At 42.0% G+C, this 22,500-nt stretch overlaps 1 protein-coding gene across 1 annotated transcript in view; it reads left to right on the top strand.

Annotated features, from left to right (window-relative positions):
* LOC139764430 (organic cation transporter protein-like) overlaps nucleotides 1-22,500 on the top strand; it is a 55,555-nt gene that overhangs the window by 18,377 nt on the left and 14,678 nt on the right. The window contains exons 4-10 of the mRNA XM_071690981.1: nucleotides 169-272; nucleotides 2,559-2,713; nucleotides 3,289-3,457; nucleotides 5,586-5,733; nucleotides 10,808-10,893; nucleotides 11,672-11,931; nucleotides 17,662-17,846. Coding sequence (XP_071547082.1) covers nucleotides 169-272; nucleotides 2,559-2,713; nucleotides 3,289-3,457; nucleotides 5,586-5,733; nucleotides 10,808-10,893; nucleotides 11,672-11,931; nucleotides 17,662-17,846 — 1,107 coding nt within the window. The remainder of the gene's footprint in view (nucleotides 1-168; nucleotides 273-2,558; nucleotides 2,714-3,288; nucleotides 3,458-5,585; nucleotides 5,734-10,807; nucleotides 10,894-11,671; nucleotides 11,932-17,661; nucleotides 17,847-22,500) is intronic.

Below are 22,500 nucleotides of genomic sequence, written 5' to 3'. Positions count from 1 at the left end.
GATGATGATGGTCTATTCCCTCCTCCTCCTGCCCCAACCTTCCCCCAGTTAGGGGGTAGAGTGGGTGTCACTGAGGCTTTGTTGCACATACTGTGTCAGCTTTGGGGGTGAGGAGCATTATGCACATACGTGGGCATCTTGTAACTTGCATCCACTCTCCTCACACAGTTCCAGTTGGTCTGCGACAAGAAGTACCTGCGCGCAACCTACCAGAGTATATACATGTTTGGTACCCTGGTAGGAGCGGGGTTTAATGGGTTTCTGGCAGACAGGTAAGGAACCATTCGTGAGTATGCTCTCTCTCTCTCTCTCTCTCTCTCTCTCTCTCTCTCTCTCTCTCTCTCTCTCTCTCTCTCTCTCTCTCTCTCTCTCTCTCTCTCTCTCTCTCTCTCTCTCTCTCTCTCTCTCTCTCTCTCTCTCTCTCTCTCTCTCTCTCTCTCTCTCTCTCTCACATTAGATGTTTGAGTATACGAAGAGAGTGCTGTACATGTGAGAGTAAGTGTCAGTATAGCTATGTATATCTGTATGTACAGGGATGTTTTTTTGAGACCATTCTTTGTACACAGGTGAAAAGAGAAGAGGTGGTGAAAAACTTGGGTAAGATACAGTGCGGTAAGGTGCCTGGGGTGGATGGGATTAAAGTTGAGTATCAGGAAAGTGGGTGACTGTATTGTTGATTAGTTAGTTATGGCTTTCAGTGTATGTATGGATTATGTTGAGGTATCTGAGGATTAGCAGAATGCCCATGTTGTGCAGTTGTATAGAGGCAAGGGGGACAGGGTGAATGTTCGAGTGACAGAGATATAAGTTTGTTGAGTGGGATGATAGTGACTGAGATGATGAAGGCATGTACAGAGCATCAGACTGGGGAAGGGACAATGTGTTTAAAGGAGTAGCAGAGGACGTGTGGATTACGACTGGTAGAGGACTTATGGATCAGGAGTGGCAGAGGACGTGTGGATCAGGAGTGGCAGAGGACGTGTGGATCAAGAGTGGCAGAGGACGTGTGGATCAGGAGTGGTAAAGGACATGTGGATCAGGAGTGGCAGAGGACGTGTGGATCAGGAGTGGCAGAGGACGTGTGGATCAGGAGTGGTAAAGGACATGTGGATCAGCAGTGGTAGGGGACGTCTAGATCAGATGTTTCTTTGGAAGAATTCAAGAAGAAAACATCTTTTCAAATCAGTCACTGCGGCTGTGACCTACGGTGATCGTGTTCGTCTCATATGGGCTATGGCTCGGAACTGCTAGTCGAAACACGGCAGAAATAAGGAACTCGGCAGAAATAAGGAACACGGCAGAAATAAGGAACACGGCAGAAATAAGGAACACGGCAGAAATAAGGAACTCGGCAGAAATAAGGAACACGGCAGAAATAAGGAACTCGGCAGAAACAAGGAACTCGGCAGAAACAAGGAACACGGCAGAAATAAGGAACACTGCAGAAATAAGGAACACGGCAGAAATAAGGAACACGGCAGAAATAAGGAACACGGCAGAAATAAGGAACACGGCAGAAATAAGGAACTCGGCAGAAACAAGGAACACGGCAGAAACAAGGAACACGGCAGAAATAAGGAACACGGGAGAAATAAGGAACACGGCAGAAATTAGAAAACACGGCAGAAACAAGGAACTCGGCAGAAATAAGGAACACGGGAGAAATAAGGAACACGGCAGAAATTAGAAAACACGGCAGAATAAAGATATTAAACATAGAGTTAGCAGCGTGTATTACCTTGAATTCCCATGTGTGATGACGCGTATTTGGACGACGTATATCTGGATGTCAAGTCATATTGTTATCTCCCTAATTAACTCTCCTATAGAGTGTTTTCACATCTTCCTCCTGTCAATCGTTGAGCCAGAGGGAGAGGTGGGTGGGGAGGTGCCCTTTGATCTGCTCTCCTGTTTCTACCATTATATCTAGTCTTATATATTTTTCTTACGGATAAGCTCGTTATAGACAATCAGGCATTCATCTTTTTTTTTTAATATGTTCTTCCCATATACTTTTCCTCCCCCTCCATCCTCCTCTCACATACAGGTCCTCTTAGTGAGTCTCTTTTCACTCATCCTCCTCATGTTTCCCAAACATTTCACCATACCATTATTCCAAGACCGTATCTTCCCAGACGATGTCAATCCACGAAAGTGCACTTGTGACTTGTGTTTCATTTTCCCTTGTGGTTATCAGCACACACACACACACACACACACACACACACACACACACACACAGACACAGACACACACACACACACACACACACACATACACACACACACACACACACACACACACACACACACACACACACACACACACACACTCGCACACACACCCACACGTTTATTCTCAAAAATCTTCTTACACTCAAAAGTTCTAAAAACCATCAACTCGTTCGTGTTTTGCCTTTCTCTATCTCTCTTATTTACTATCTTTAAAACTTTTACCCCTTTACCAAGAACTACACCTGGCACTCGATAAACAGAGGTGAAATCATAAAAAAAAGGTTTCCAACCTATTTACGATGATCTTTCGTTTTGTCTTCACAGATTCGGCCGGTGGACAATGATCGCGATATCCTCGACTATCTACACCATCACAGCTGTGGGCTCGGGATGGCTGCCCTACTTATCCACCATCCTAGTTGCTCGATTCTTGTTGGGCGCAATGCACCCGACCTCCCTCCAGACCGGCTTTGTCCTTGGTGAGTGGTGCTTTGTTTAGTCTAAGTCTCTAGACCCTGACGAAGTGGACTAACTTTCCACGAACAACATCTGTCCATACATGGAAAGCAGGTGGTATGCTTAATGCTTTGTGACACACTTACTCAGCGAAAACAGCATCTCAGAGATGGAGAGATGACCACGTCATTATATGGGTCAAGACAGAAAGATAACCACGTCATTACGTGGGTCAAGTATGGCCACGTCATTAATAGGTCAATATAGGAAGATGGCCACGTCATTACATGGGTCAAAGGGCTGATGGAATATCAAATGCAACATGACACATGCATTTTCCTTCCTTTCCCACTCTATTATCTTCTGAAGAGCTCCCTGAAGAAGGCATACACGAGACGAATTCAACACCACCTTCAGGAAGCAGGATAGAAACTGATAGAGGGACGTTATGAAGACACAAGTCGACCTTTACCACAAGTACGAACGGCTATACGTTTTCTTTTATCAAGTATGAATGGCTATACGTTTTCTTTTATCAAGTATGAACGGCTATACGTTTTCTTTTATCAAAGCTTTATACCACGACCTTACTTCTCAGTGATGGAGGTGACGGAGCTGAAGATGAGATCAGCGATCGGCATGCTACAGTTCCTAACGTGGTCGATGGGCACGATGTTGTGGGGCGGATTTGCCTACTTTGTGAGGGACTGGCGATGGCTGCAGCTGACGGTGTCTCTCCCCGGCCTCCTGTTCTTCCCTATTTTTTGGTATGGATTTATTGACCACGTTAGACATCAACTGCTAATAAGGTGACGAGTGGTTTGCTCATATCGTGCGGAGCGCCTACTGCCCCACGGTAGGCACAGTTGGTGGTGAATACAGATAATTTCCACTTTACTTTCGTCATACATTATGAGAAAATAAATAGAATCAAGCAGTTTTGCAAGATATGAGCAATTTCACCAGAAATTTTGCCGAGAATCGTTCATTAAGTGGTGTTCCTCTAGATGGTTTATAATTCTGTCCTGAATGATTGTTTTCATAAGGTTACAAACTATAGACGTGAAGCTACGTGGACGATGAATCCCATGCAGTGGCTTATCTTTTTTTTTTTTTGAATTTCGGCGCTGCATTGGGAAAGTTTGTCTTTCCTCTGAATCTTTCCCATAGACTTGGGACTTTATATCTAATTTTTTCCTTTCTCAATTTCCTCAGATAATATATATCAAGGCTTGCCAATTTGTTTACTTACATTCCATTTATTGCTGATAACATATCTTCAACTGTTATATCATATTGTTGCGGAACAATCTCCTCTCCTAACATTGGAACTTGACGTGGGACATTAGATGTATCTTCAATCATGGAGATATAAATAAGTTATATTATCTTTACCATTACTTCGGTGTCTTGAACCAAGTCATCGATTTCTGTAATCAGTTAACTGACTGAGTGATGATGCTTTTGCTTCTACCATAAATATAAAACTCCTTAGTGTTTCATCTACTATTTTCAGCCATATGTGCTTCATTCTGACCCTTATTTTGACGTATTACATATGTTACTGTCATGTTGGTTATCGGAACGCATGTAAAAATGCTGCCACAAATCCATGAATTCAACAAAGGTTCATTGATCAATCACCGAGACTGAACGCCCTACTGAGTAGGGTGTTTTCCATGCCGTTCATGGAAAGTTCTCCTGAAATAACAATGTTGTCAGTTTTGTCACGGATACGTCGAACGAGCCGGCGATATTGTGCCAACAGAGACCTGTGTGTTGACAGCTGACAACAAGGGAGATTGGGTGGCAACTATTTTTGAAGAGATTTGTTGGGCGACCATCACTCGTATTCTCTTATGGTCAGCAGAACTAGTTTCCTTTACCTGCTCCAGGAACAGAACAGTAGAGTGGTTGCTGTTTGTATGTACATATTCGCGTGGATGAATTCGTCAATTGGCCATAACAACAATAACCTGTTTTGCCGGGGTTCGAACACTACCAGGTCTCGGACCGAATGACGTAACGCCTCGGGGGTCTCAGTGTGCCTCACACTAGTTACGTCGAACTTTCGCTATAAGATACTTTTTAATTGAGGTATAGATCCCCCATCCCCCTCTTTTTCAAAATAGATCTTGTAAAGTCTATCAAGAAAATCTTTTGAATAAACATCTATGAAAAAAACATACTTCTATATGGAATTATGATGTGCAAAATAAGATATACTTTTTATCATGAACGTGGAAATGTGTATAGTATGCAAATCAGATAAATAAAACAAAACTATTCATTTGTTTTGTCCTTAAATTTCATTAGAATGAAAGGACAAATATGGCGGTTTCGTTCAGTGATTCCTCTTCAGCCTCGACCAAGATGAACGCCTCTGATCTTCACCAACATCTGAATGTTTATGATGATTTACGTGTATTCAGTAAAGTGAATTGTATTTTGAGATAATATGCGATAGATGTATAACGACCCAGAAATACAATAGAGTAATAATTCAATGGTAATGTGATAGAGTAGTGCTCTTAGGTGTTGCTTCCCTCTACCTACCGTGAGTGTGAATGGTGTCACAGTTCTGGTCAGCTTTGCTGCTTCACTTACCACTGAAGTCTGTTAAGTAACAATAGATAGACAAGTATTTGTCAAGGAACATCATATATTAGATAGACAAGTATTTGTCAAGGAACATCATATATTAGATAGACAAGTATTTGTCCTAGGCTATCACTAGTGTTGTGCTCGCCATAGTGATATAAGAGGTAGGCCAGGTTGATTAGAATGGCAACTTGTAAGACAGAGAAAGGATATGGGTATGTCTCGGTAAATGAGAGTTTAAGTGCTGTAGGGAAGGAGTAATCTCTTGGGTAATGTGATTGCTTGTGTCTGTAGGCTTCTGGACGAGTCCCCAAGATGGCTGATCATCCGTGGGCAACACGAGCGGGCGCTACGGGTGTTGGAGAAGGCCGCCAAACAGAATAAAGTCACTCTGCCATCTAAGGCGGAGCTCCTCAGGATTATGGAAGAAATTCAACACAAGGTATTGTCAAGTGTATCATTAGACTATAGTGCTATCTCACAAGGTGTCAAATCCAATCGGATGTCTGATCTGAAACACACATCTTGCATCTTGAAGATGTCACTTGCTTGTCTGATTATGATGAATGAATCTTAAATCTTATGTTGTATATGAGATTATGGTGAACATGTGTAACCTGAACTTTGATTTTGGAAAACAATGTATTCTGAAATCCGTACATCTGTGATCGTTGATTGCAAATATGAGTCTTTATGTATATATATATATATATATATATATATATATATATATATATATATATATATATATATATATATATATATATATATATATATATATATAATTGGGAATACTTGGTATAAAAGCGAGATATACATAAGTATACGTATGTAAGTAGGAGAGATGGCCAGAGAGCTTTATTGGATTACGTGTTAATTGATAGACGCACGAGAGAGAGACTTCTGGATGTTAATGTGCTGAGAGGTGCAACTGGAGGGATGTCTGATCATTATCTTGTGGAGGCTAAGGTGAAGATTTGTAGAGGTTTTCAGAAAAGAAGAGAGAATGTTGGGGTGAAGAGAGTGGTGAGAGTAAGTGAGCTTGGGAAGGAGCCTTGTGTGAGGAAGGACCAGGAGAGACTGAGTACAGAATGGAAAAAGGTGAGAACAAAGGAGGTAAGGGGAGTGGGGGAGGAATGGGATGTATTTAGGGAAGCAGTGATGGCTTGCGCAAAAGATGCTTGTGGCATGAGAAGCGTGGGAGGTGGGTTGATTAGAAAAGGTAGTGAGTGGTGGGATGAAGAAGTAAGATTATTAGTGAAAGAGAAGAGAGAGGCATTTGGACGATTTTTGCAGGGAAAAAATGTAAATGAGTGGGAGAGGTATAAAACAAAGAGGCAGGAGGTCAAGAGAAAGGTGCAAGAGGTGAAAAAGAGGGCAAATGAGAGTTGTGGTGAGAGAGTATCATTATATTTCAGGGAGAATAAAAAGATGTTTTGGAAGGAGGTAAATAAAGTGCGTAAGACAAGGGAGCAGATGGGAACTTCAGTGAAGGGGGCTAATGGGGAGGTGATAACAAGTAGTGGTGATGTGAGAAGGAGATGGAGTGAGTATTTTGAAGGTTTGTTAAATGTGTTTGATGATAGAGTGGCGGATGTGGGGTGTCTTGGTCGAGGTGGTGTGCAAAGTGAGAGGGTTAGGGAAAATGATTTGGTAAATAGAGAAGAGGTAGTAAAAGCTTTACGGAAGATGAAAGCCGGCAAGGCAGCAGGTTTGGATGGTATTGCAGTGGAATTTATTAAAAAAGGGGGTGACTGTATTGTTGACTGGTTGGTAAGGTTATTCAATATATGTATGATTAATGGTGAGGTGCCTGAGGATTGACGGAATGCTTGCACAGTGCCATTGTACAAAGGCAAAGGGGATAAGAGTGAGTGCTCAAATTACAGAGGTACAAGTTTGTTGAGTATTACTGGTAAATTATATGGGAGGGTATTGACTGAGAGGGTGAAGGCATGTACAGAGCATCAGATTGGGGAAGAGCAGTGTGGTTTCAGAAGTGGTAGAGGATGTGTGGATCAGGTGTTTGTTTTGAAGAATGTATGTGAGAAATATTTAGAAAAGCAAATGGATTTGTATGTAGCATTTATGGATCTGGAGAAGGCATATGATAGAGTTGATAGAGATGCTCTGTGGAAGGTATTAAGAATATATGGTGTGGAAGGCAAGTTGTTAGAAGCAGTGAAAAGTTTTTATCGAGGATGTAAAGCATGTGTACGAGTGAGAAGATAGGAAAGTGATTGGTTCTCAGTGAATGTAGGTTTGCGGCAGGGGTGTGTGATGTCTCCATGCTTGTTTAATTTGTTTATGGATTGGATTGTTAGGGAGGTGAATGCAAGAGTTTTGGAAAGAGAGGCAAGTATGCAGTCTGTTGTGGATGAGAGAGCTTGGGAAGTGAGTCAATTGTTGTTCGCTGATGATACAGCGCTGGTGGCTGATTCATGTAAGAAACTGCAGAAGCTGGTGACTGAGTTTGGTAAAGTGTGTGAAAGAAGAAAGTTAAGAGTAAATGTGAATAAGAGCAAGGTTATTAGGTACAGTAGGGTTGAGGGTCAAGTCAATTGGGAGGTAAGTTTGAATGGAGAAAAACTGGAGGAAGTAAAGTATTCTAGATATCTGGGAGTGGATCTGGCAGCGAATGGAATCATGGAAGCGGAAGTGAATCATAGGGTGGGGGAGGGGGCGAGAATTCTGGGAGCCTTGAAGAATGTTTGGAAGTCAAGAACATTATCTCGGAAATCATAAATGGATATGCTTGAAGGAATAGTGGTTCCAACAATGTTGTATGGTTGCGAGGCGTGGGCTATGGATAGAGGTGTGCGGAGGAGGGTGGATGTGCTGGAAATGAGATGTTTGAGGACAATATGTGGTGTGAGGTGGTTTGATCGAGTAAGTAATGTAAGGGTAAGAGAGATGTGTGGAAATAAAAAAAGGTGTGGTTAAGAGAGCAGAAGAGGGTGTTTTGAAATGGTTTGGTCACATGGAGAGAATGAGTGAGGAAAGATTGACCAAGAGGATATATGTGTCGGAGGTAGAGGGAACGAGGCGAAGTGGGAAACCAAATTGGAGGTGGAGAGATGGAGTGAAAAAGATTTTGAGTGATCGGGGCCTGAACATGGAGGAGGGTGAAAGGCGTGCAAGGAATAGAGTGAATTGGAACGATTATGTATACCGGGGTCGACGTGCGTTCAATGGATTGAACCAGGGCATGTGAAGCGTCTGGGGTAAACCATGGAAAGTTCTGTGGGGCCTGGTTGTGGAAAGGGAGCTGTGGTTTCGGTGCATTATTACATGACAGCTAGAGACTGAGTGTGAACGAATGGGGCCTTTGTTGTCTTTTCCTAGCGCTACCTCGCACACATGAGGGGGGAGGGGGATGTTATTCCATGTGTGGCGAGGTGGCGATGGAAAGAAATAAAGGCAGACTATGAATTATGTACATGTGTATATATGTATATGTCTGTGTGTGTATATATATGTGTACATTGAGATGTATAGGTATGTATATTTGCGTGTGTGGACGTGTATGTATATACATGTGTATGTGGGCGGGTTGGGTCAGTCTTTCGTCTGTTTCCTTGCGCTACTTCGCTAACGCGGGAGACAGCGACAAACCAAAATAAATAAAATAATATATATATATATATATATATATATATATATATATATATATATATATATATATATATATATATATATATATATATATATATATATATATGTTTTACAGCGATGGCCCCAAATTTTGTGTCGAAAATATTTCGGAGTGAAACAAGTTGATGTGTCATTGAACCTTAGGCTCTGGACATGTTCAGTTAAAAAATTTTTCGAAACTGAACTCAGATAAACAGGGCCAAACGGTATGGGAGTAGGGAGCTGGAAACCTGCCCTTCTTGTACATAAAATTTTCAAAAGAAGAAAAAAAAAAAAAAAGGAGCCAAATAGGGAGTCTCATACTTCTCAAAGGTTCAAATTGGGGCGTCTGAATGTGTGTGAATATAACTAAGATGGGAAGAGAGGAGAGACAGGTTGCACGTTTGAGGAAAGAAACCTGGATGTTCTGGATTTGAGCAAAACAAAGCACAAGGGTAAGGGGGAAGAATGGTTTGGAAATGTCTTGGGAGTAAAGTCGGGGTTGGTGAGAGGACAAGAACTAAGGAAGGAGTAGCACTGCTCCTGAAGTAGGAGAAGTGGGAGTGTGTAAGGAAATAAATACTAGATTGTTTCGTAAAACTGAAAGTGGATGGCAAGAGATGGATCATTATTGGTCCTTATGCTCCTAGTCATAAGAAGGAAAATCATGAGAGGCAAGTGTTTTGGGAGCAGCTGAGAGTGTATGTCAGCCCTTTTTTTTTTCTTTTGTGTAGGAGACCGAGTATCTGTCATAGGTATGGCAGTTAAGGGTGGATTCTGGAAGTTGACGTGCACAACCCAAGGGCGAGCCATGTGCGGAAGTTGACGTGCACAACCCGGCGTATTCAGTGTTATTAATGGAAATGGTGAAGAACTAGCGGAGATGTGCTGAAAAAGGGGCTGATGGTTGGGAGTACCTGATCTAAAAAAAGGGATATGCACAAGTATACAGCGGGCATTATTCGATTACATATTAACTGATATGCGTGTATAAGAGAGACTTTGGAATCTATATGTGCTGAGAGGTGCATCTGGTGGGATGTCTGGTCACTATCTTGTGGAAGCGAGAGTGAATAAATGTAGAGGTTTTCGGGAAAGGGGAAAGAATGACTGTGAGAGGAGAGTGGTGTGAGTATGTGAGATTGGAAAAGAGCCTTGTGTGAAGAAATACCAAGAGTGATCGATTGGAGAATGGCAAAAAGTGAAAGTATATGAAGCAAGGAAAGTGGGTGAGGATTTGGAGGTATTTAGGGAAGCAGTGCTGGCACGAGCAAGAGATGCATTTGGCAAGCGCAAGGTAGGAAGTGGTCAGATCAGAAAGGTCAGTGAGTGATGGGATGAAGGAGTAAAGATGCTAGTGAAAGAGAAAACCGATGCGTTTGGACGATAATTACAAGGAAGGATTGCAAATGATTGGGATATAAATGAGAGAAAGCAGCAGGAGGTCAAGAGGAAGGGGCAAGGGTTGAAAAAGAAGGCAAATAAGTGCTGGGGTGAGAGAGTGTCTGTTAAACTTTAGGGAGAATAAGATGTTTTGGAAGGAAGTAAATAATGAGCGAAAAACATCGGTGAAGGGGGCCACTGGGGAAGTGGTAACAGGTAGTGATATCTGAGCTCTACATTCCGATATTAGATTTAGTCTGATTTCTAAAGAGGGATTATCGATGCATCAAAAGGAAAAAAAGAGAAAGGGACACATCGGAAACCCGCACATTTTAGGATGTAACTCAAAGTATGGAGAGAGGACCAACTAATCCAGACATCTCAAGAGAGGTGAACAAATATTTTGAAACCCTCTTTCGCATCCTCTATTAAAGAGATGGTTTCTTTTCGGGCATTTAGTCGGCTGTGCTGTCTCATCTAATATTTGGAATATCTTCCAGAGCTTGAGTGTTGACGGCACCTCAACTGTCGGCACCACAACGTCCAAAGTTCGATACTGTCTCTCTCAGGTTGTTCTTCTCCTAAGGTAAGTTCTCTGCGAAGTAGGGAAGTTGACTTTTGTAAATACACCAACTAAGGACAATGTTTCCAAACCCCATCTGGTTAAAAATGTCTTTCATTCAACGCAAAAACGACATTAGAAGCAATATATGACTAGAGTGAGTCAATGAACGCAGAAATAGAAGCTAACAGGATATAGTCACCATCTGGCCTACTGGATCCTCTTGCCCAGTCACATGGAAGGGAAATATGGGTAGTTACTGCTCTCTTAACGCAAACATTCATTTTCTGTATTAAGACAACTATTCCTTTCCAAGAATGTTTACCAGTCAGATTTGTCAGCTGGGACTGTTCAACCTTGGCATGTGATTCAGTAAGTTATCATTCCAGCTGTCACTCAAAGTTCTTCATCCTATTAGCAATACAAAGTTATAATCTGCAGTTTTATAGGATTACTTTTTCATCATCACCAGCCAAGTGTATCTACTGAAAATGATAGAAATACAAATCAGCTACATCAGTTCAGTAGGACTACACAAACATATGATCTGTGACTTCATAGGACCATTTATTGCTATGACCTGTGAATTCAAAAGACCATTTATTACTATGACTTGCTAAAGAGCAAAATATCTTATCATCATACCACTACAGCCCAAAAGGTTTTATGTTGGCATGATCATGTGTGTCTCATAGTCTAATCATATCCTTTTCTTAACAAGGAAGTGTCTGGCCTGTTACCCTCATTGATATCACTTATCAGCCCTTATCTTAGCTTTAGAAACTGTTCTTTTCGCCACCAGGACACCGAAGCTGTGTATCATCACTATCAGTATGTGCGTGGACTACTTCGTGGTAGCCATGGTCTTCTTCGGCTTGGGTCTGGGCGCTTCGACCTTGCAAGTTGACCCATACCTGTACATGGTCATCTCGGGTCTTCTGGAGATCCCCTCGACCACAGTCATCATCCCCTTCGTGTCTTGGTTTGGCCGCAAGAGGATGACGGAGTTCAGCTTCTTCGTGTGTGGCGTGGCTTTGTTGAGTCAGCCACTGGTTCCTCAAGGTCATTATCAACCTATACCTGGGCTTCCTTCTTTATGGCATGAGTCGAAAAGAATATTGATATTGCATGTACAATCGTAGCATGCGTACACACGCATGTAAGACATGCGTTCGTGTAGGCATAATACATGCTTATGTTATCTAGGTTTTCCGTTATCTTCATGAACTATATATATATATATATATATATATATATATATATATATATATATATATATATATATATATATATATATATATATATATATATATATATATATATATATATATATATATTATCTTTTTATTTTGCTTTGTCGCTGTCTCCCGCGTTTGCGAGGTAGCGCAAGGAAACAGACGAAAGAATGGCCCAACCCGCCCACATACACATGTATATACATACATGTCTAGACACGCACAATATACATACCTATACATCTCAATGTACACATATATAAACACACAGAGACATATACATATATACACATGTACATAATTCATACTGTCTGCCTTTATTTGTTCCCATCGCCACCTCGCCACACATGGAATAACAACCCCCTCCCCCCTTATGTGTGCGAGGTAGCGCTATGAAAAACACCAAAGGCCCCATTCGTTCACACTCAGTCTCTAGCTGTCATGTAATAATGCATCGAAACCACAGCTCCCTTTCCACATCCAGGCCCCACACACTTTCCATGGTTTACCCCAGACGCTTCACATGCCCTGGTTTATTCCATTGACAGCACGTCGACCCCGGTATACCACATCGTTCCAATTCACTCTATTCCTTGCACGCCTTTCACCCTCCTGCATGTTCAGGCCCCGATCACTCAAAATCTTTTTCACTCCATCTTTCCACCTCCAATTTGGTCTCCCACTTCTCCTCGTTCCCTCCACCTCCGACACATATATCCTCGTGGTCAATCTTTCCCCACTCATTCTCTCCATGTGACCAAGCCATTTCAAAACACCCTCTTCTGCTCTCTCAACCACACTCTTTTTATTTCCACACATCTCGCTCACCCTTACATTACTTACTCGATCAAACCACCTCACACTACATATTGTCCTCAAACATCTCATTTCCAGCACATCCACCCTCCTGCGCACAACTCTATCCATAGCCCACGCCTCGCAACCATGAAACATTGTTGGAACCACTATTCCTTCAAACATACCCATTTTTGCTTTCCAAGATAATGTTCTCGACTTCCAAACATTCTTCAAGGCTCCCAGAATTTTCGCCCCCTCCCCCACCCTATGATTCACTTCTGCTACCATGGTTCCATCCGCTGCCAGATCCACTCCCAGATATCTCCATCCCAAGCTCACTTACTCTCACCACTCTTTTCACCCCAACATTCTCTCTTCTTTTCTGAAAACCCCCACAAATCTTCACCTTCGCTTCCACAAGATAATGATCAGACATCCCTCCAGTTGCACCTCTCAGCACATTAACATCCAAAAGTCTCTCTTTCGTGCGTCTATCAATTAACACGTAATCCATTAACACTCCCTGGCCATATCTCCTACTTACATACGTATACTTATGTATAACTCGCTTTTTAAACCAGGTATTCCCAATCAACAGTCCTTTTTCAGCACATAAATCTACAAGCTCTTCACCATTTCCATTTACAACACTGAACACTCCATATATATATATATATATATATATATATATATATATATATATATATATATATATATATATATATATATATATATATATATATATATATATATATATATATATATATATATATATATATATATATATACTAAGAATATATGGTGTGCGAGGCAAGTTGTTACAAGCAGTGAAAAGTTTTTATCGAGGATGTAAGGCATGTGCACGTGTAGGAAGAGAGGAAAGTGTTTGGTTCTCAGTGAATGTAGGTTTGCGGCAGGGGTGTGTGATGTCTCCAATGCTGTTTAATTTGTTTATGGATGGGGTTGTTAGGGAGGTGAATGCAAGAGTTTTGGAAAGAGGGGCAAGTATGAAGTCTGTTGGGGATGCGAGAGCTTGGAAAGTGAGTCAGCTGTTGTTTGCAGATGATACAGCGCTGGTGGCTGATTCATGCGAGAAACTGCAGAAGCTGGTGACTGAGTTTGGTAAAGTGTGTGAAAGAAGAAAGTTAAGAGTAAATGTGAATAAGAGCAAGGTTATTAGGTACAGTAGGGTTGAGGGTCAAGTCAATTGGGAGGTAAGTTTGAATGGAGAAAAACTGGAGGAAGAAAAGTGTTTTAGATATCTGGGAGTGGAGCTGGCAGCGGATGGAACCATGGAAGAGGAAGTGAATCATAGGGTGGGGGAGGGGGCGAAAATCCTGGGAGCCTTGAAGAATGTGTGGAAGTCGAGAACATTATCTCGGAAAGGAAAAATGGATATGTTTGAAGGAATAGTGGTTCCAACAATGTTGTATGGTTGCGAGGCGTGGGCTATGGATAGAGTTGTGCGCAGGAGGGTGGATATGCTGGAAATGAGATGTTTGAGGACAATATGTGGTGTGAGGTGGTTTGATCGAGTAAGTAATGTAAGGGTAAGAGAGATGTGTGGAAATAAAAAGAACGTGGTTGAGAGAGCAGAAGAGGGTGTTTTGAAATGGTTTGGGTACTTGGAGAGAATGAGTGAAGAAAGATTGACCAAGAGGATATATGTGTCGGAGGCGGAGGGAACGAGAAGAAGTGGGAGACCAAATTGGAGGTGGAAAGATGGAGTGAAAAAGATTTTGAGTGATCGGGGCCTGAACATGCAGGAGGGTGAAAGGCGGGCAAGTAATAGAGTGAATTGGATCGATGTGGTATACCGGGGTCGACGTGCTGTCAATGGATTGAATCAGGGCATGTGAAGTGTCTGGGGTAAACCATGGAAAGTTGTGTGGGGCCTGGATGTGGAAAGGGAGCAATCCATCCGTCCACCTCCAATTTGGTCTCCACTTCTCGTTCACGCCACCTCTAACACATATATCCTCTTTGTCAACCTTTCCTCACTCATTCTCTCCATGTGGCAAAACATTTTCAACACACCCTCTCTTGCTCTCACAACCACACTTTTTTTTATCACCACACATCTCTCTTACCCTTTCATTACTCACTAAATCAAACCACCTCACACCACATCTCATTTCCAACAACCCTATCCATGGCCCACGCCTCGCAACCATATAACATTGTTGGAACCACTTTTACTTAAAAAATACCCAATTTTGCTTTCCGAGATAATGTTCTCGCCTTCCACACATCTTCAAAGCTCAGAACGTTCGCCCCCTCTCCCATCCTGCTACTCACTTCCGCTTCCATGGTTCCATCCGCTGCCAAATCCACTCCCAGATATCTAAAACACTTCACTTCCTCCAGTTTTTCTCCATTCAAACTTACCTCCCAATTGTCTAGTCCCTCAACCCTACTGTACCTAATAACCTTGCTCTTATTCATATTTACTCTCAGCTTTCTTCTTTCATACACTTTACCAAACTCAGTCACCAGCTTCTTCAGTTTCTCACCCGAATCAGCCACCAGTGCTGTATCATCAGCGAACAACAACAGACTCACTTCCCAAGTCCTCTCATCTACAACAGACTGCATACTTGCCCCTCTCTCCAAAACTCTTGCATTCACCTCCCTAACAACCCAATCCATAAACAGATTGAACAACCATGGAGACATCACGCACCCCTGCCGCAAACCGACATTCACTGCGAGACAATCAATTTCCTCTCTTCCAACTCGGACACACGCCTTACATCCTCGATAAAAACTTTTCACTGCTTCTAGCAACTTCCCTCCCACACGTATACTCTTAATACCTTCCAAAGAGCATCCCTATCAACTTTATCATATGCCTTCTCCAGATCCAAAAATGCTACATACAAATCCATTCGTTTTTCTGAGTATTTCTCACATACATTCTTCAAAGCAAACACCTGATCCACACATCCTCTACCATTCTGAAACCACACTGCTCTTCCTCAATCTGATGCTCTGTACATGCTTTCACCCTCTCAGTCAATACCCTCCCATGCAATTTCCCAGGAATACGTAACAAACTTATACCTCTGTAATTTGAGCACTCACCTTTATCCCCTTTGCCTTTGTACAATGGCACTATGCAAGCATTCCGCCAATCCTCAGGCAGCTCATCATGAGCCATACATACATTGAATAACCTCACCAACAGTCAACAACACAGTCACCCTCTTTTTTATAAAATTCCACTGCAGTACCATTCAAACCCACCGCCTTGCCGGCTTTCATCTTCCGCAAAGCTTTCGCTACCTCTTCTTTGTTTACCAAACCATTCTCCCTGACCCTCTCACTTCGCACACCACATCGACCAAAACACCCAATATCTGCCACGCTGTCATCTAACACATTCAAGCAACCTTCAAAATACTCACTCCATCTTCTCATATCACTACGACTTGTTATTACCTCCGCATTAGACCACTTCACCGATGTTGCCATTTGTTCTCTTGTCTTACGCACTTTATTTACCTCCTTTCAAAACATTTTCTTATTCTCCCCAAAATTTAATGATACTCTCTCACCCCAACTCTCATTTGCCCTCTTTTTCACCTCATGCACCTTTCTCTTGACCTTTTACCTCTTTCTTTTATACATCTCTCATCACTACCTTTCTAATCTGCCCACCTCCTATGCTTCTCATGCCACAAGCATCTTTTGCGCAATCCATCAATGCTTCCCTACATACATCCCATTCTTCCCCCACTCCCCTTACGTCCTTTGTCCTCACCTCTTTCATTCTGCACTCAGTCACTCCTGGTACTTCCGCACACAAGTCTCCTTCCCAGGCTCACTTACTCTCACCACTCCCTTCACCCCAACATTCTCTCTTCTTTTCTGAGAACCTCTACATATCTTCACCTTCGCCTCTACAAGATAATGATCAGACATCCCTCCATTTGCATCTCTCAGCACATTAACATCCAAAAGTCTTTCACGCGCTTGTCAATTAACACGTAATCCAATAACCTCTCTGGCCATCTCTCTTACTTACATGCGTACACTCACGTATATCTCTGTTTTTAAACCAGGTATTCCCAATCACCATTCTCTTTTCAGCACACAAATCTACAAGCTCTTCACCATGTCCATTTACAACACTGAACACCCCATGTACACCAATTATTCCCTCAACTGCCAAATTACTCAGCTTTGCGTTCAAATCACCCATCATTATAACCCGGTCTCGTGCATCAAAATTGCTAACACACTTGCTCCCAAAACACTTGCCTGTCATGATCTTTCTTCTCATGCCCAGGTGCATAGGCAACAATAATCACTCATCTCTCTTCATCCACTTTCAGTTTTACCCATATTAATGTAAAGTTTACTTTCTTACGCTCTGTCACATAGTCCCACAACTCCTGTATCAGGAGTAGTACTACTCCTTCCTTTGCTCTTGTCCTCTCACCAACCCCTGACTTTACATCCCAAACATTCCCAAGTCACTCTTTCCCTTTACCCTTGAGCTTCGTTTTACTCAGGGCCAGAACATCCAGATTCTTTTCCTTAAACATACTACCTATCTCTCCTTATTTCTCATCTTAGTTACATCCACACACATCTATACAATGCTTCAGCATATATATATATATATATATATATATATATATATATATATATATATATATATATATATATCACTTCCATTCTCCAGGTGCCTTAAAAGGACTAAATCGGTCCTCTGTAGGATGTTTGATATTCTAATGTAGATTTCATTTTCCAGATTACAAATGGTTGTCGGTCACGTTGGTTATGATAGGGAAATTGAGCAGTACGACAGCGTTCAGCATCATATTCCTGTATGCCTCCGAGCTCTACCCGACTGAGATTCGAACCCGGGGTATGAGTGCGGTCATGATGTCCTCCAGAGCAGGAGCTATCGTCTCGCCGTATCTCATGAGCGCCTTGGTGGGTCAAGATCACGTACATGTTTCCTTACACAGTCACTCCCTCTCCCTCAAGAACACTCCTAACGCAGAGGACAGCGACAAAGTTATTTATCATTATTTATTTTTCTTTGTCGCTCTCTCCCGTGTTAGCGAGGTAGCGCAAGGAAACAGACAAAAGAATGGCCCAACCCACCCACATACACATGTATATACTTACACGTCCACACACGCAAATATACATACCTATACATCTCAATGTACACATATATATATACACACACAGACATATACCTATATACACATGTACATAATTCATACTGTCTGCCTTTATCTATTCCCATCGCCACCTCGCCACACATGGAATAACATCCCCCCCCCCCTCATGTGTGCGAGGTAGCACTAGGAAAAGACAACAAAGGCCACATTCGTTCACACTCACTCTCTAGCTGTCATGCAATAATGCACAGAAACCACAGCTCCCTTTCCACATCCAGGCCCCACAGAACTTTCCATGGTTTACCCCATACGCTTCACATGCCTTGGTTCAATCCATTGACAGCACGTCGACCCCGGTATACCACATCGATCCAATTCACTCTATTCCTTGCACGCCTTTCACCCTCCTGCATGTTCAGGCCCCGATCACTCAAAATCTTTTTCACTCCATCTTTCCACCTCCAATTTGGTCTCCTACTTCTCCTCGTTCCCTCCGCCTCCGACACATATATCCTCTTGGTCAATCTTTACTCATTAATTCTCTCCATGTGCCCAAACCATTTCAAAGCACACTCTTCTGCTCTCTCAATCACGCTCTTTTTATTTCCACACATCTCTCTTACCCTTAAATTACATACTCGGCCAAACCACCTCACACCACATATTGTCCTCAAACATCTCATTTCCAGCATATCCACCCTCCTGCGCACAACTCTATCCATAGCCCACGCCTCGCAACCATACAACATTGTTGGAACCACTATTCCTTCAAACACACCCATTTTTGCTTTCCGAGATAATGTTCTCGACTTCCACACATTCTTCATGGCTCCCAGAATTTTCGCTCCCTCCCCCACCCTATGATCCACTTCCGCTTCCATGGTTCCATCCGCTGCCAGATCCACTCCCAGATATCTAAAACACTTTACTTCCTCCAGTTTTTCTCCATTCAAACTTACCTCCCAAGTGACTTGACTCTCAACCCTACTGTACCTAATAACCTTACTCTTATTCGCATTTACTCTAAACTTTCTTCTATCACACACTTTACCAAACTCAGTCACCAGCTTCTGCCGTTTCTCACATGAATCAGCCACCAGCGCTGTATCATCAGCGAACAACAACTGACTCACTTCCCAAGCTCTCTCATCCCCAACAGATTGCATATTTGCCCCTCTTTCCAAAACTCTTGCATTCACCTCCCTAACAACCCCATCTATAAACAAATTAAACAACCATGGAGACATCACACACCCCTGCCGCAAACCTACATTCACTGAGAACCAATCACTTTCCTCTCTTCCTACACATACACATGCCTTACATCCTTGATAAAAACTTTTCACTGCTTCTAACAACTTGCCTCCCACACCATATATTCTTAGAACTTCCACAGAGCATCTCTATCAACTCTATCATATGCCTTCTCCAGATCCATAAATGCTACATACAATATATATATATATATATATATATATATATATATATATATATATATATATATATATATATATATATATATATATATATATATATATATATTTTGCTTTGTCGCTGTCTCCCGCGTTTGCGAGGTAGCGCAAGGAAACAGACGAAAGAAATGGCCCAACCCACCCCCATACACATGCCTTGATTCAATCCACTGACAGCACGTCAACCCCGGTACACCACATCGCTCCAATTCACTCTATTCTTTGCCCTCCTTTCACCCTCCTGCATGTTCAGGCCCCGATCACACAAAATCTTTTTCACTCCATCTTTCCACCTCCAATTTGGTCTCCCTCTTCTCCTCGTTCCCTCCACCTCCGACACATATATCCTCTTGGTCAATCTTTCCTCACTCATTCTCTCCATGTGACCAAACCATTTCAAAACACCCTCTTCTGCTCTCTCAACCACGCTCTTTTTATTTCCACACATCTCTCTTACCCTTACGTTACTTACTCGATCAAACCACCTCACACCACACATTGTCCTCAAACATCTCATTTCCAGCACATCCATCCTCCTGCGCACAACTCTATCCATAGTCCACGCCTCGCAACCATACAACATTGTTGGAACCACTATTCCTTCAAACATACCCATTTTTGCTTTCCAAGATAATGTTCTCGACTTCCACACATTCTTCAAGGCTCCAAGAATTTTCGCCCCCTCCCCCACCCTATGATCCACTTCCGCTTCCATGGTTCCATCCGCTGCCAAATCCACTCCCAGATATCTAAAACACTTCACTTCCTCCAGTTTTTCTCCATTCAAACTCACCTCCCAATTGAATTGACCCTCAACCCGACTGTACCTAATAATCTTGCTCTTATTCACATTTACTCTTAACTTTCTTCTTTCACACACTTTACCAAACTCAGTCACCAGCTTCTGCAGTTTCTCACATGAATCAGCCACCAGCGCTGTATCATCAGCGAACAACAACTGACTCACTTCCCAAGCTCTCTCATCCCCAACAGACTTTATACTTGCCCCTCTTTCCAAAACTCTTGCATTCACCTCCCTAACAACCCCATCCATAAACAAATTAAACAACCATGGAGACATCACACACCCCTGCCGCAAACCTACATTCACTGAGAACCAATCACTTTCCTCTCTTCCTACACGTACACATGCCTTACATCCTCGATAAAAACTTTTCACTGCTTCTAACAACTTGCCTCCCACACCATATATTCTTAATACCTTCCACAGAGCATCTCTATCAACTCTATCATATGCCTTCTCCAGATCCATAAATGCTACATACAAATCCATTTGCTTTTCTAAGTATTTCTCACATACATTCTTCAAAGCAAACACCTGATCCACACATCCTCTACCACTTCTGAAACCACACTGCTCTTCCCCAATCTGATGCTCTGTACATGCCTTCACCCTCTCAATCAATACCCTCCCATATAATTTGCCAGGAATACTCAACAAACTTATACCTCTGTAATTTGAGCACTCACTCTTATCCCCTTTGCCTTTGTACAATGGCACTATGCACGCATTCCGCCAATCCTCAGGCACCTCACCATGAGTCATACATACATTAAATAACCTTACCAACCAGTCAACAATACAGTCACCCCCTTTTTTAATAAATTCCACTGCAATACCATCCAAACCTGCTGCCTTGCCGGCTTTCATCCTCCGCAAAGCCTTTACTACCTCTTCTCTGTTTACCAACTCATTTTCCCTAACCCTCGCACTTTGCACACCACCTCGACCAAAACACCCTATATCTGCCACTCTGTCATCAAACACATTCAACAAACCTTCAAAATACTCACTCCATCTCCTTCTCACATCACCATTACTTGTTATCACCTCCCCATTTGCGCCCTTCACTGAAGTACCCATTTGCTCCCTTGTCTTACGCACTTTATTTACCTCCTTCCAGAACATCTTTTTATTCTCCCTAAAATTTAATGATGCTCTCTCACCCCAACTCTCATTTGCCCTTTTTTTCACCTCTTGCACCTTTCTCTTGACCTCCTGTCTCTTTCTTTTATACGTCTCCCACTCAATTGCATTTTTTCCCTGCAAAAATCGTCCAAATGCCTCTCACTTCTCTTTCACTAATACTCTTACTTCTTCATCCCACCACTCACTACCCTTTCTAATCAACCCACCTCGCACTCTTCTCATGCCACAAGCATCTTTTGCGCAATCCATCACTGATTCCCTAAATACATCCCATTCCTCCCCCACTCCCCTTACTTCCATTGTTCTCACCTTTTTCCATTCTGTACTCAGTCTCTCCTGGTACTTCCTCACACAAGTGAGGATATATATATATATATATATGTATATATATATATATATATATATATATATATATATATATATATATATATATATATATATATATATATATATATTTTTTTTTTTTTTTTTTTTTTCATACTATTCACCATTTCCCGCATTAGCAAGGTAGCGTTAAGAACAGAGGACTGGGCCTTACAGGGAATATCCTCACCTGGCCCCCTTCTCTGTTCCTTCTTTTGGAAAATTGAAAAAAAAAATGAGAGGGGAGGATTTCCAGCCCCCCGCTCCCTTCCCTTTTAGTCGCCTTCTACGACACGCAGGGAATACGTGGGAAGTATTCTTTCTCCCCTATCCCCAGGGATAACATATATATATATATATATATATATATATATATATATATATATATATATATATATATATATATATATATATATATATATATATATATATATATATATATATATATATTTGTATGTAGCATTTATGGATCTGGAGAAGGCATATGATAGAGTTGATAGAGATGCTCTGTGGAAGGTATTAAGAATATATGGTGTGGGAGGCAAGTTGTTAGAAGCAGTGAAAAGTTTTTATCGAGGATGTAAGGCATGTGTACGTGTAGGAAGAGAGGAAAGTGATTGGTTCTCAGTGAATGTAGGTTTGCGGCAGGGGTGTGTGATGTCTCCATGGTT

Source organism: Panulirus ornatus, chromosome 50 (genome assembly GCF_036320965.1).
Source record: "Panulirus ornatus isolate Po-2019 chromosome 50, ASM3632096v1, whole genome shotgun sequence".
Taxonomy (NCBI): Eukaryota; Metazoa; Arthropoda; class Malacostraca; order Decapoda; family Palinuridae; genus Panulirus; species Panulirus ornatus.
Note: the sequence above shows the minus strand (reverse complement) of the source record. Positions and strands in the feature narration are given on the sequence as shown.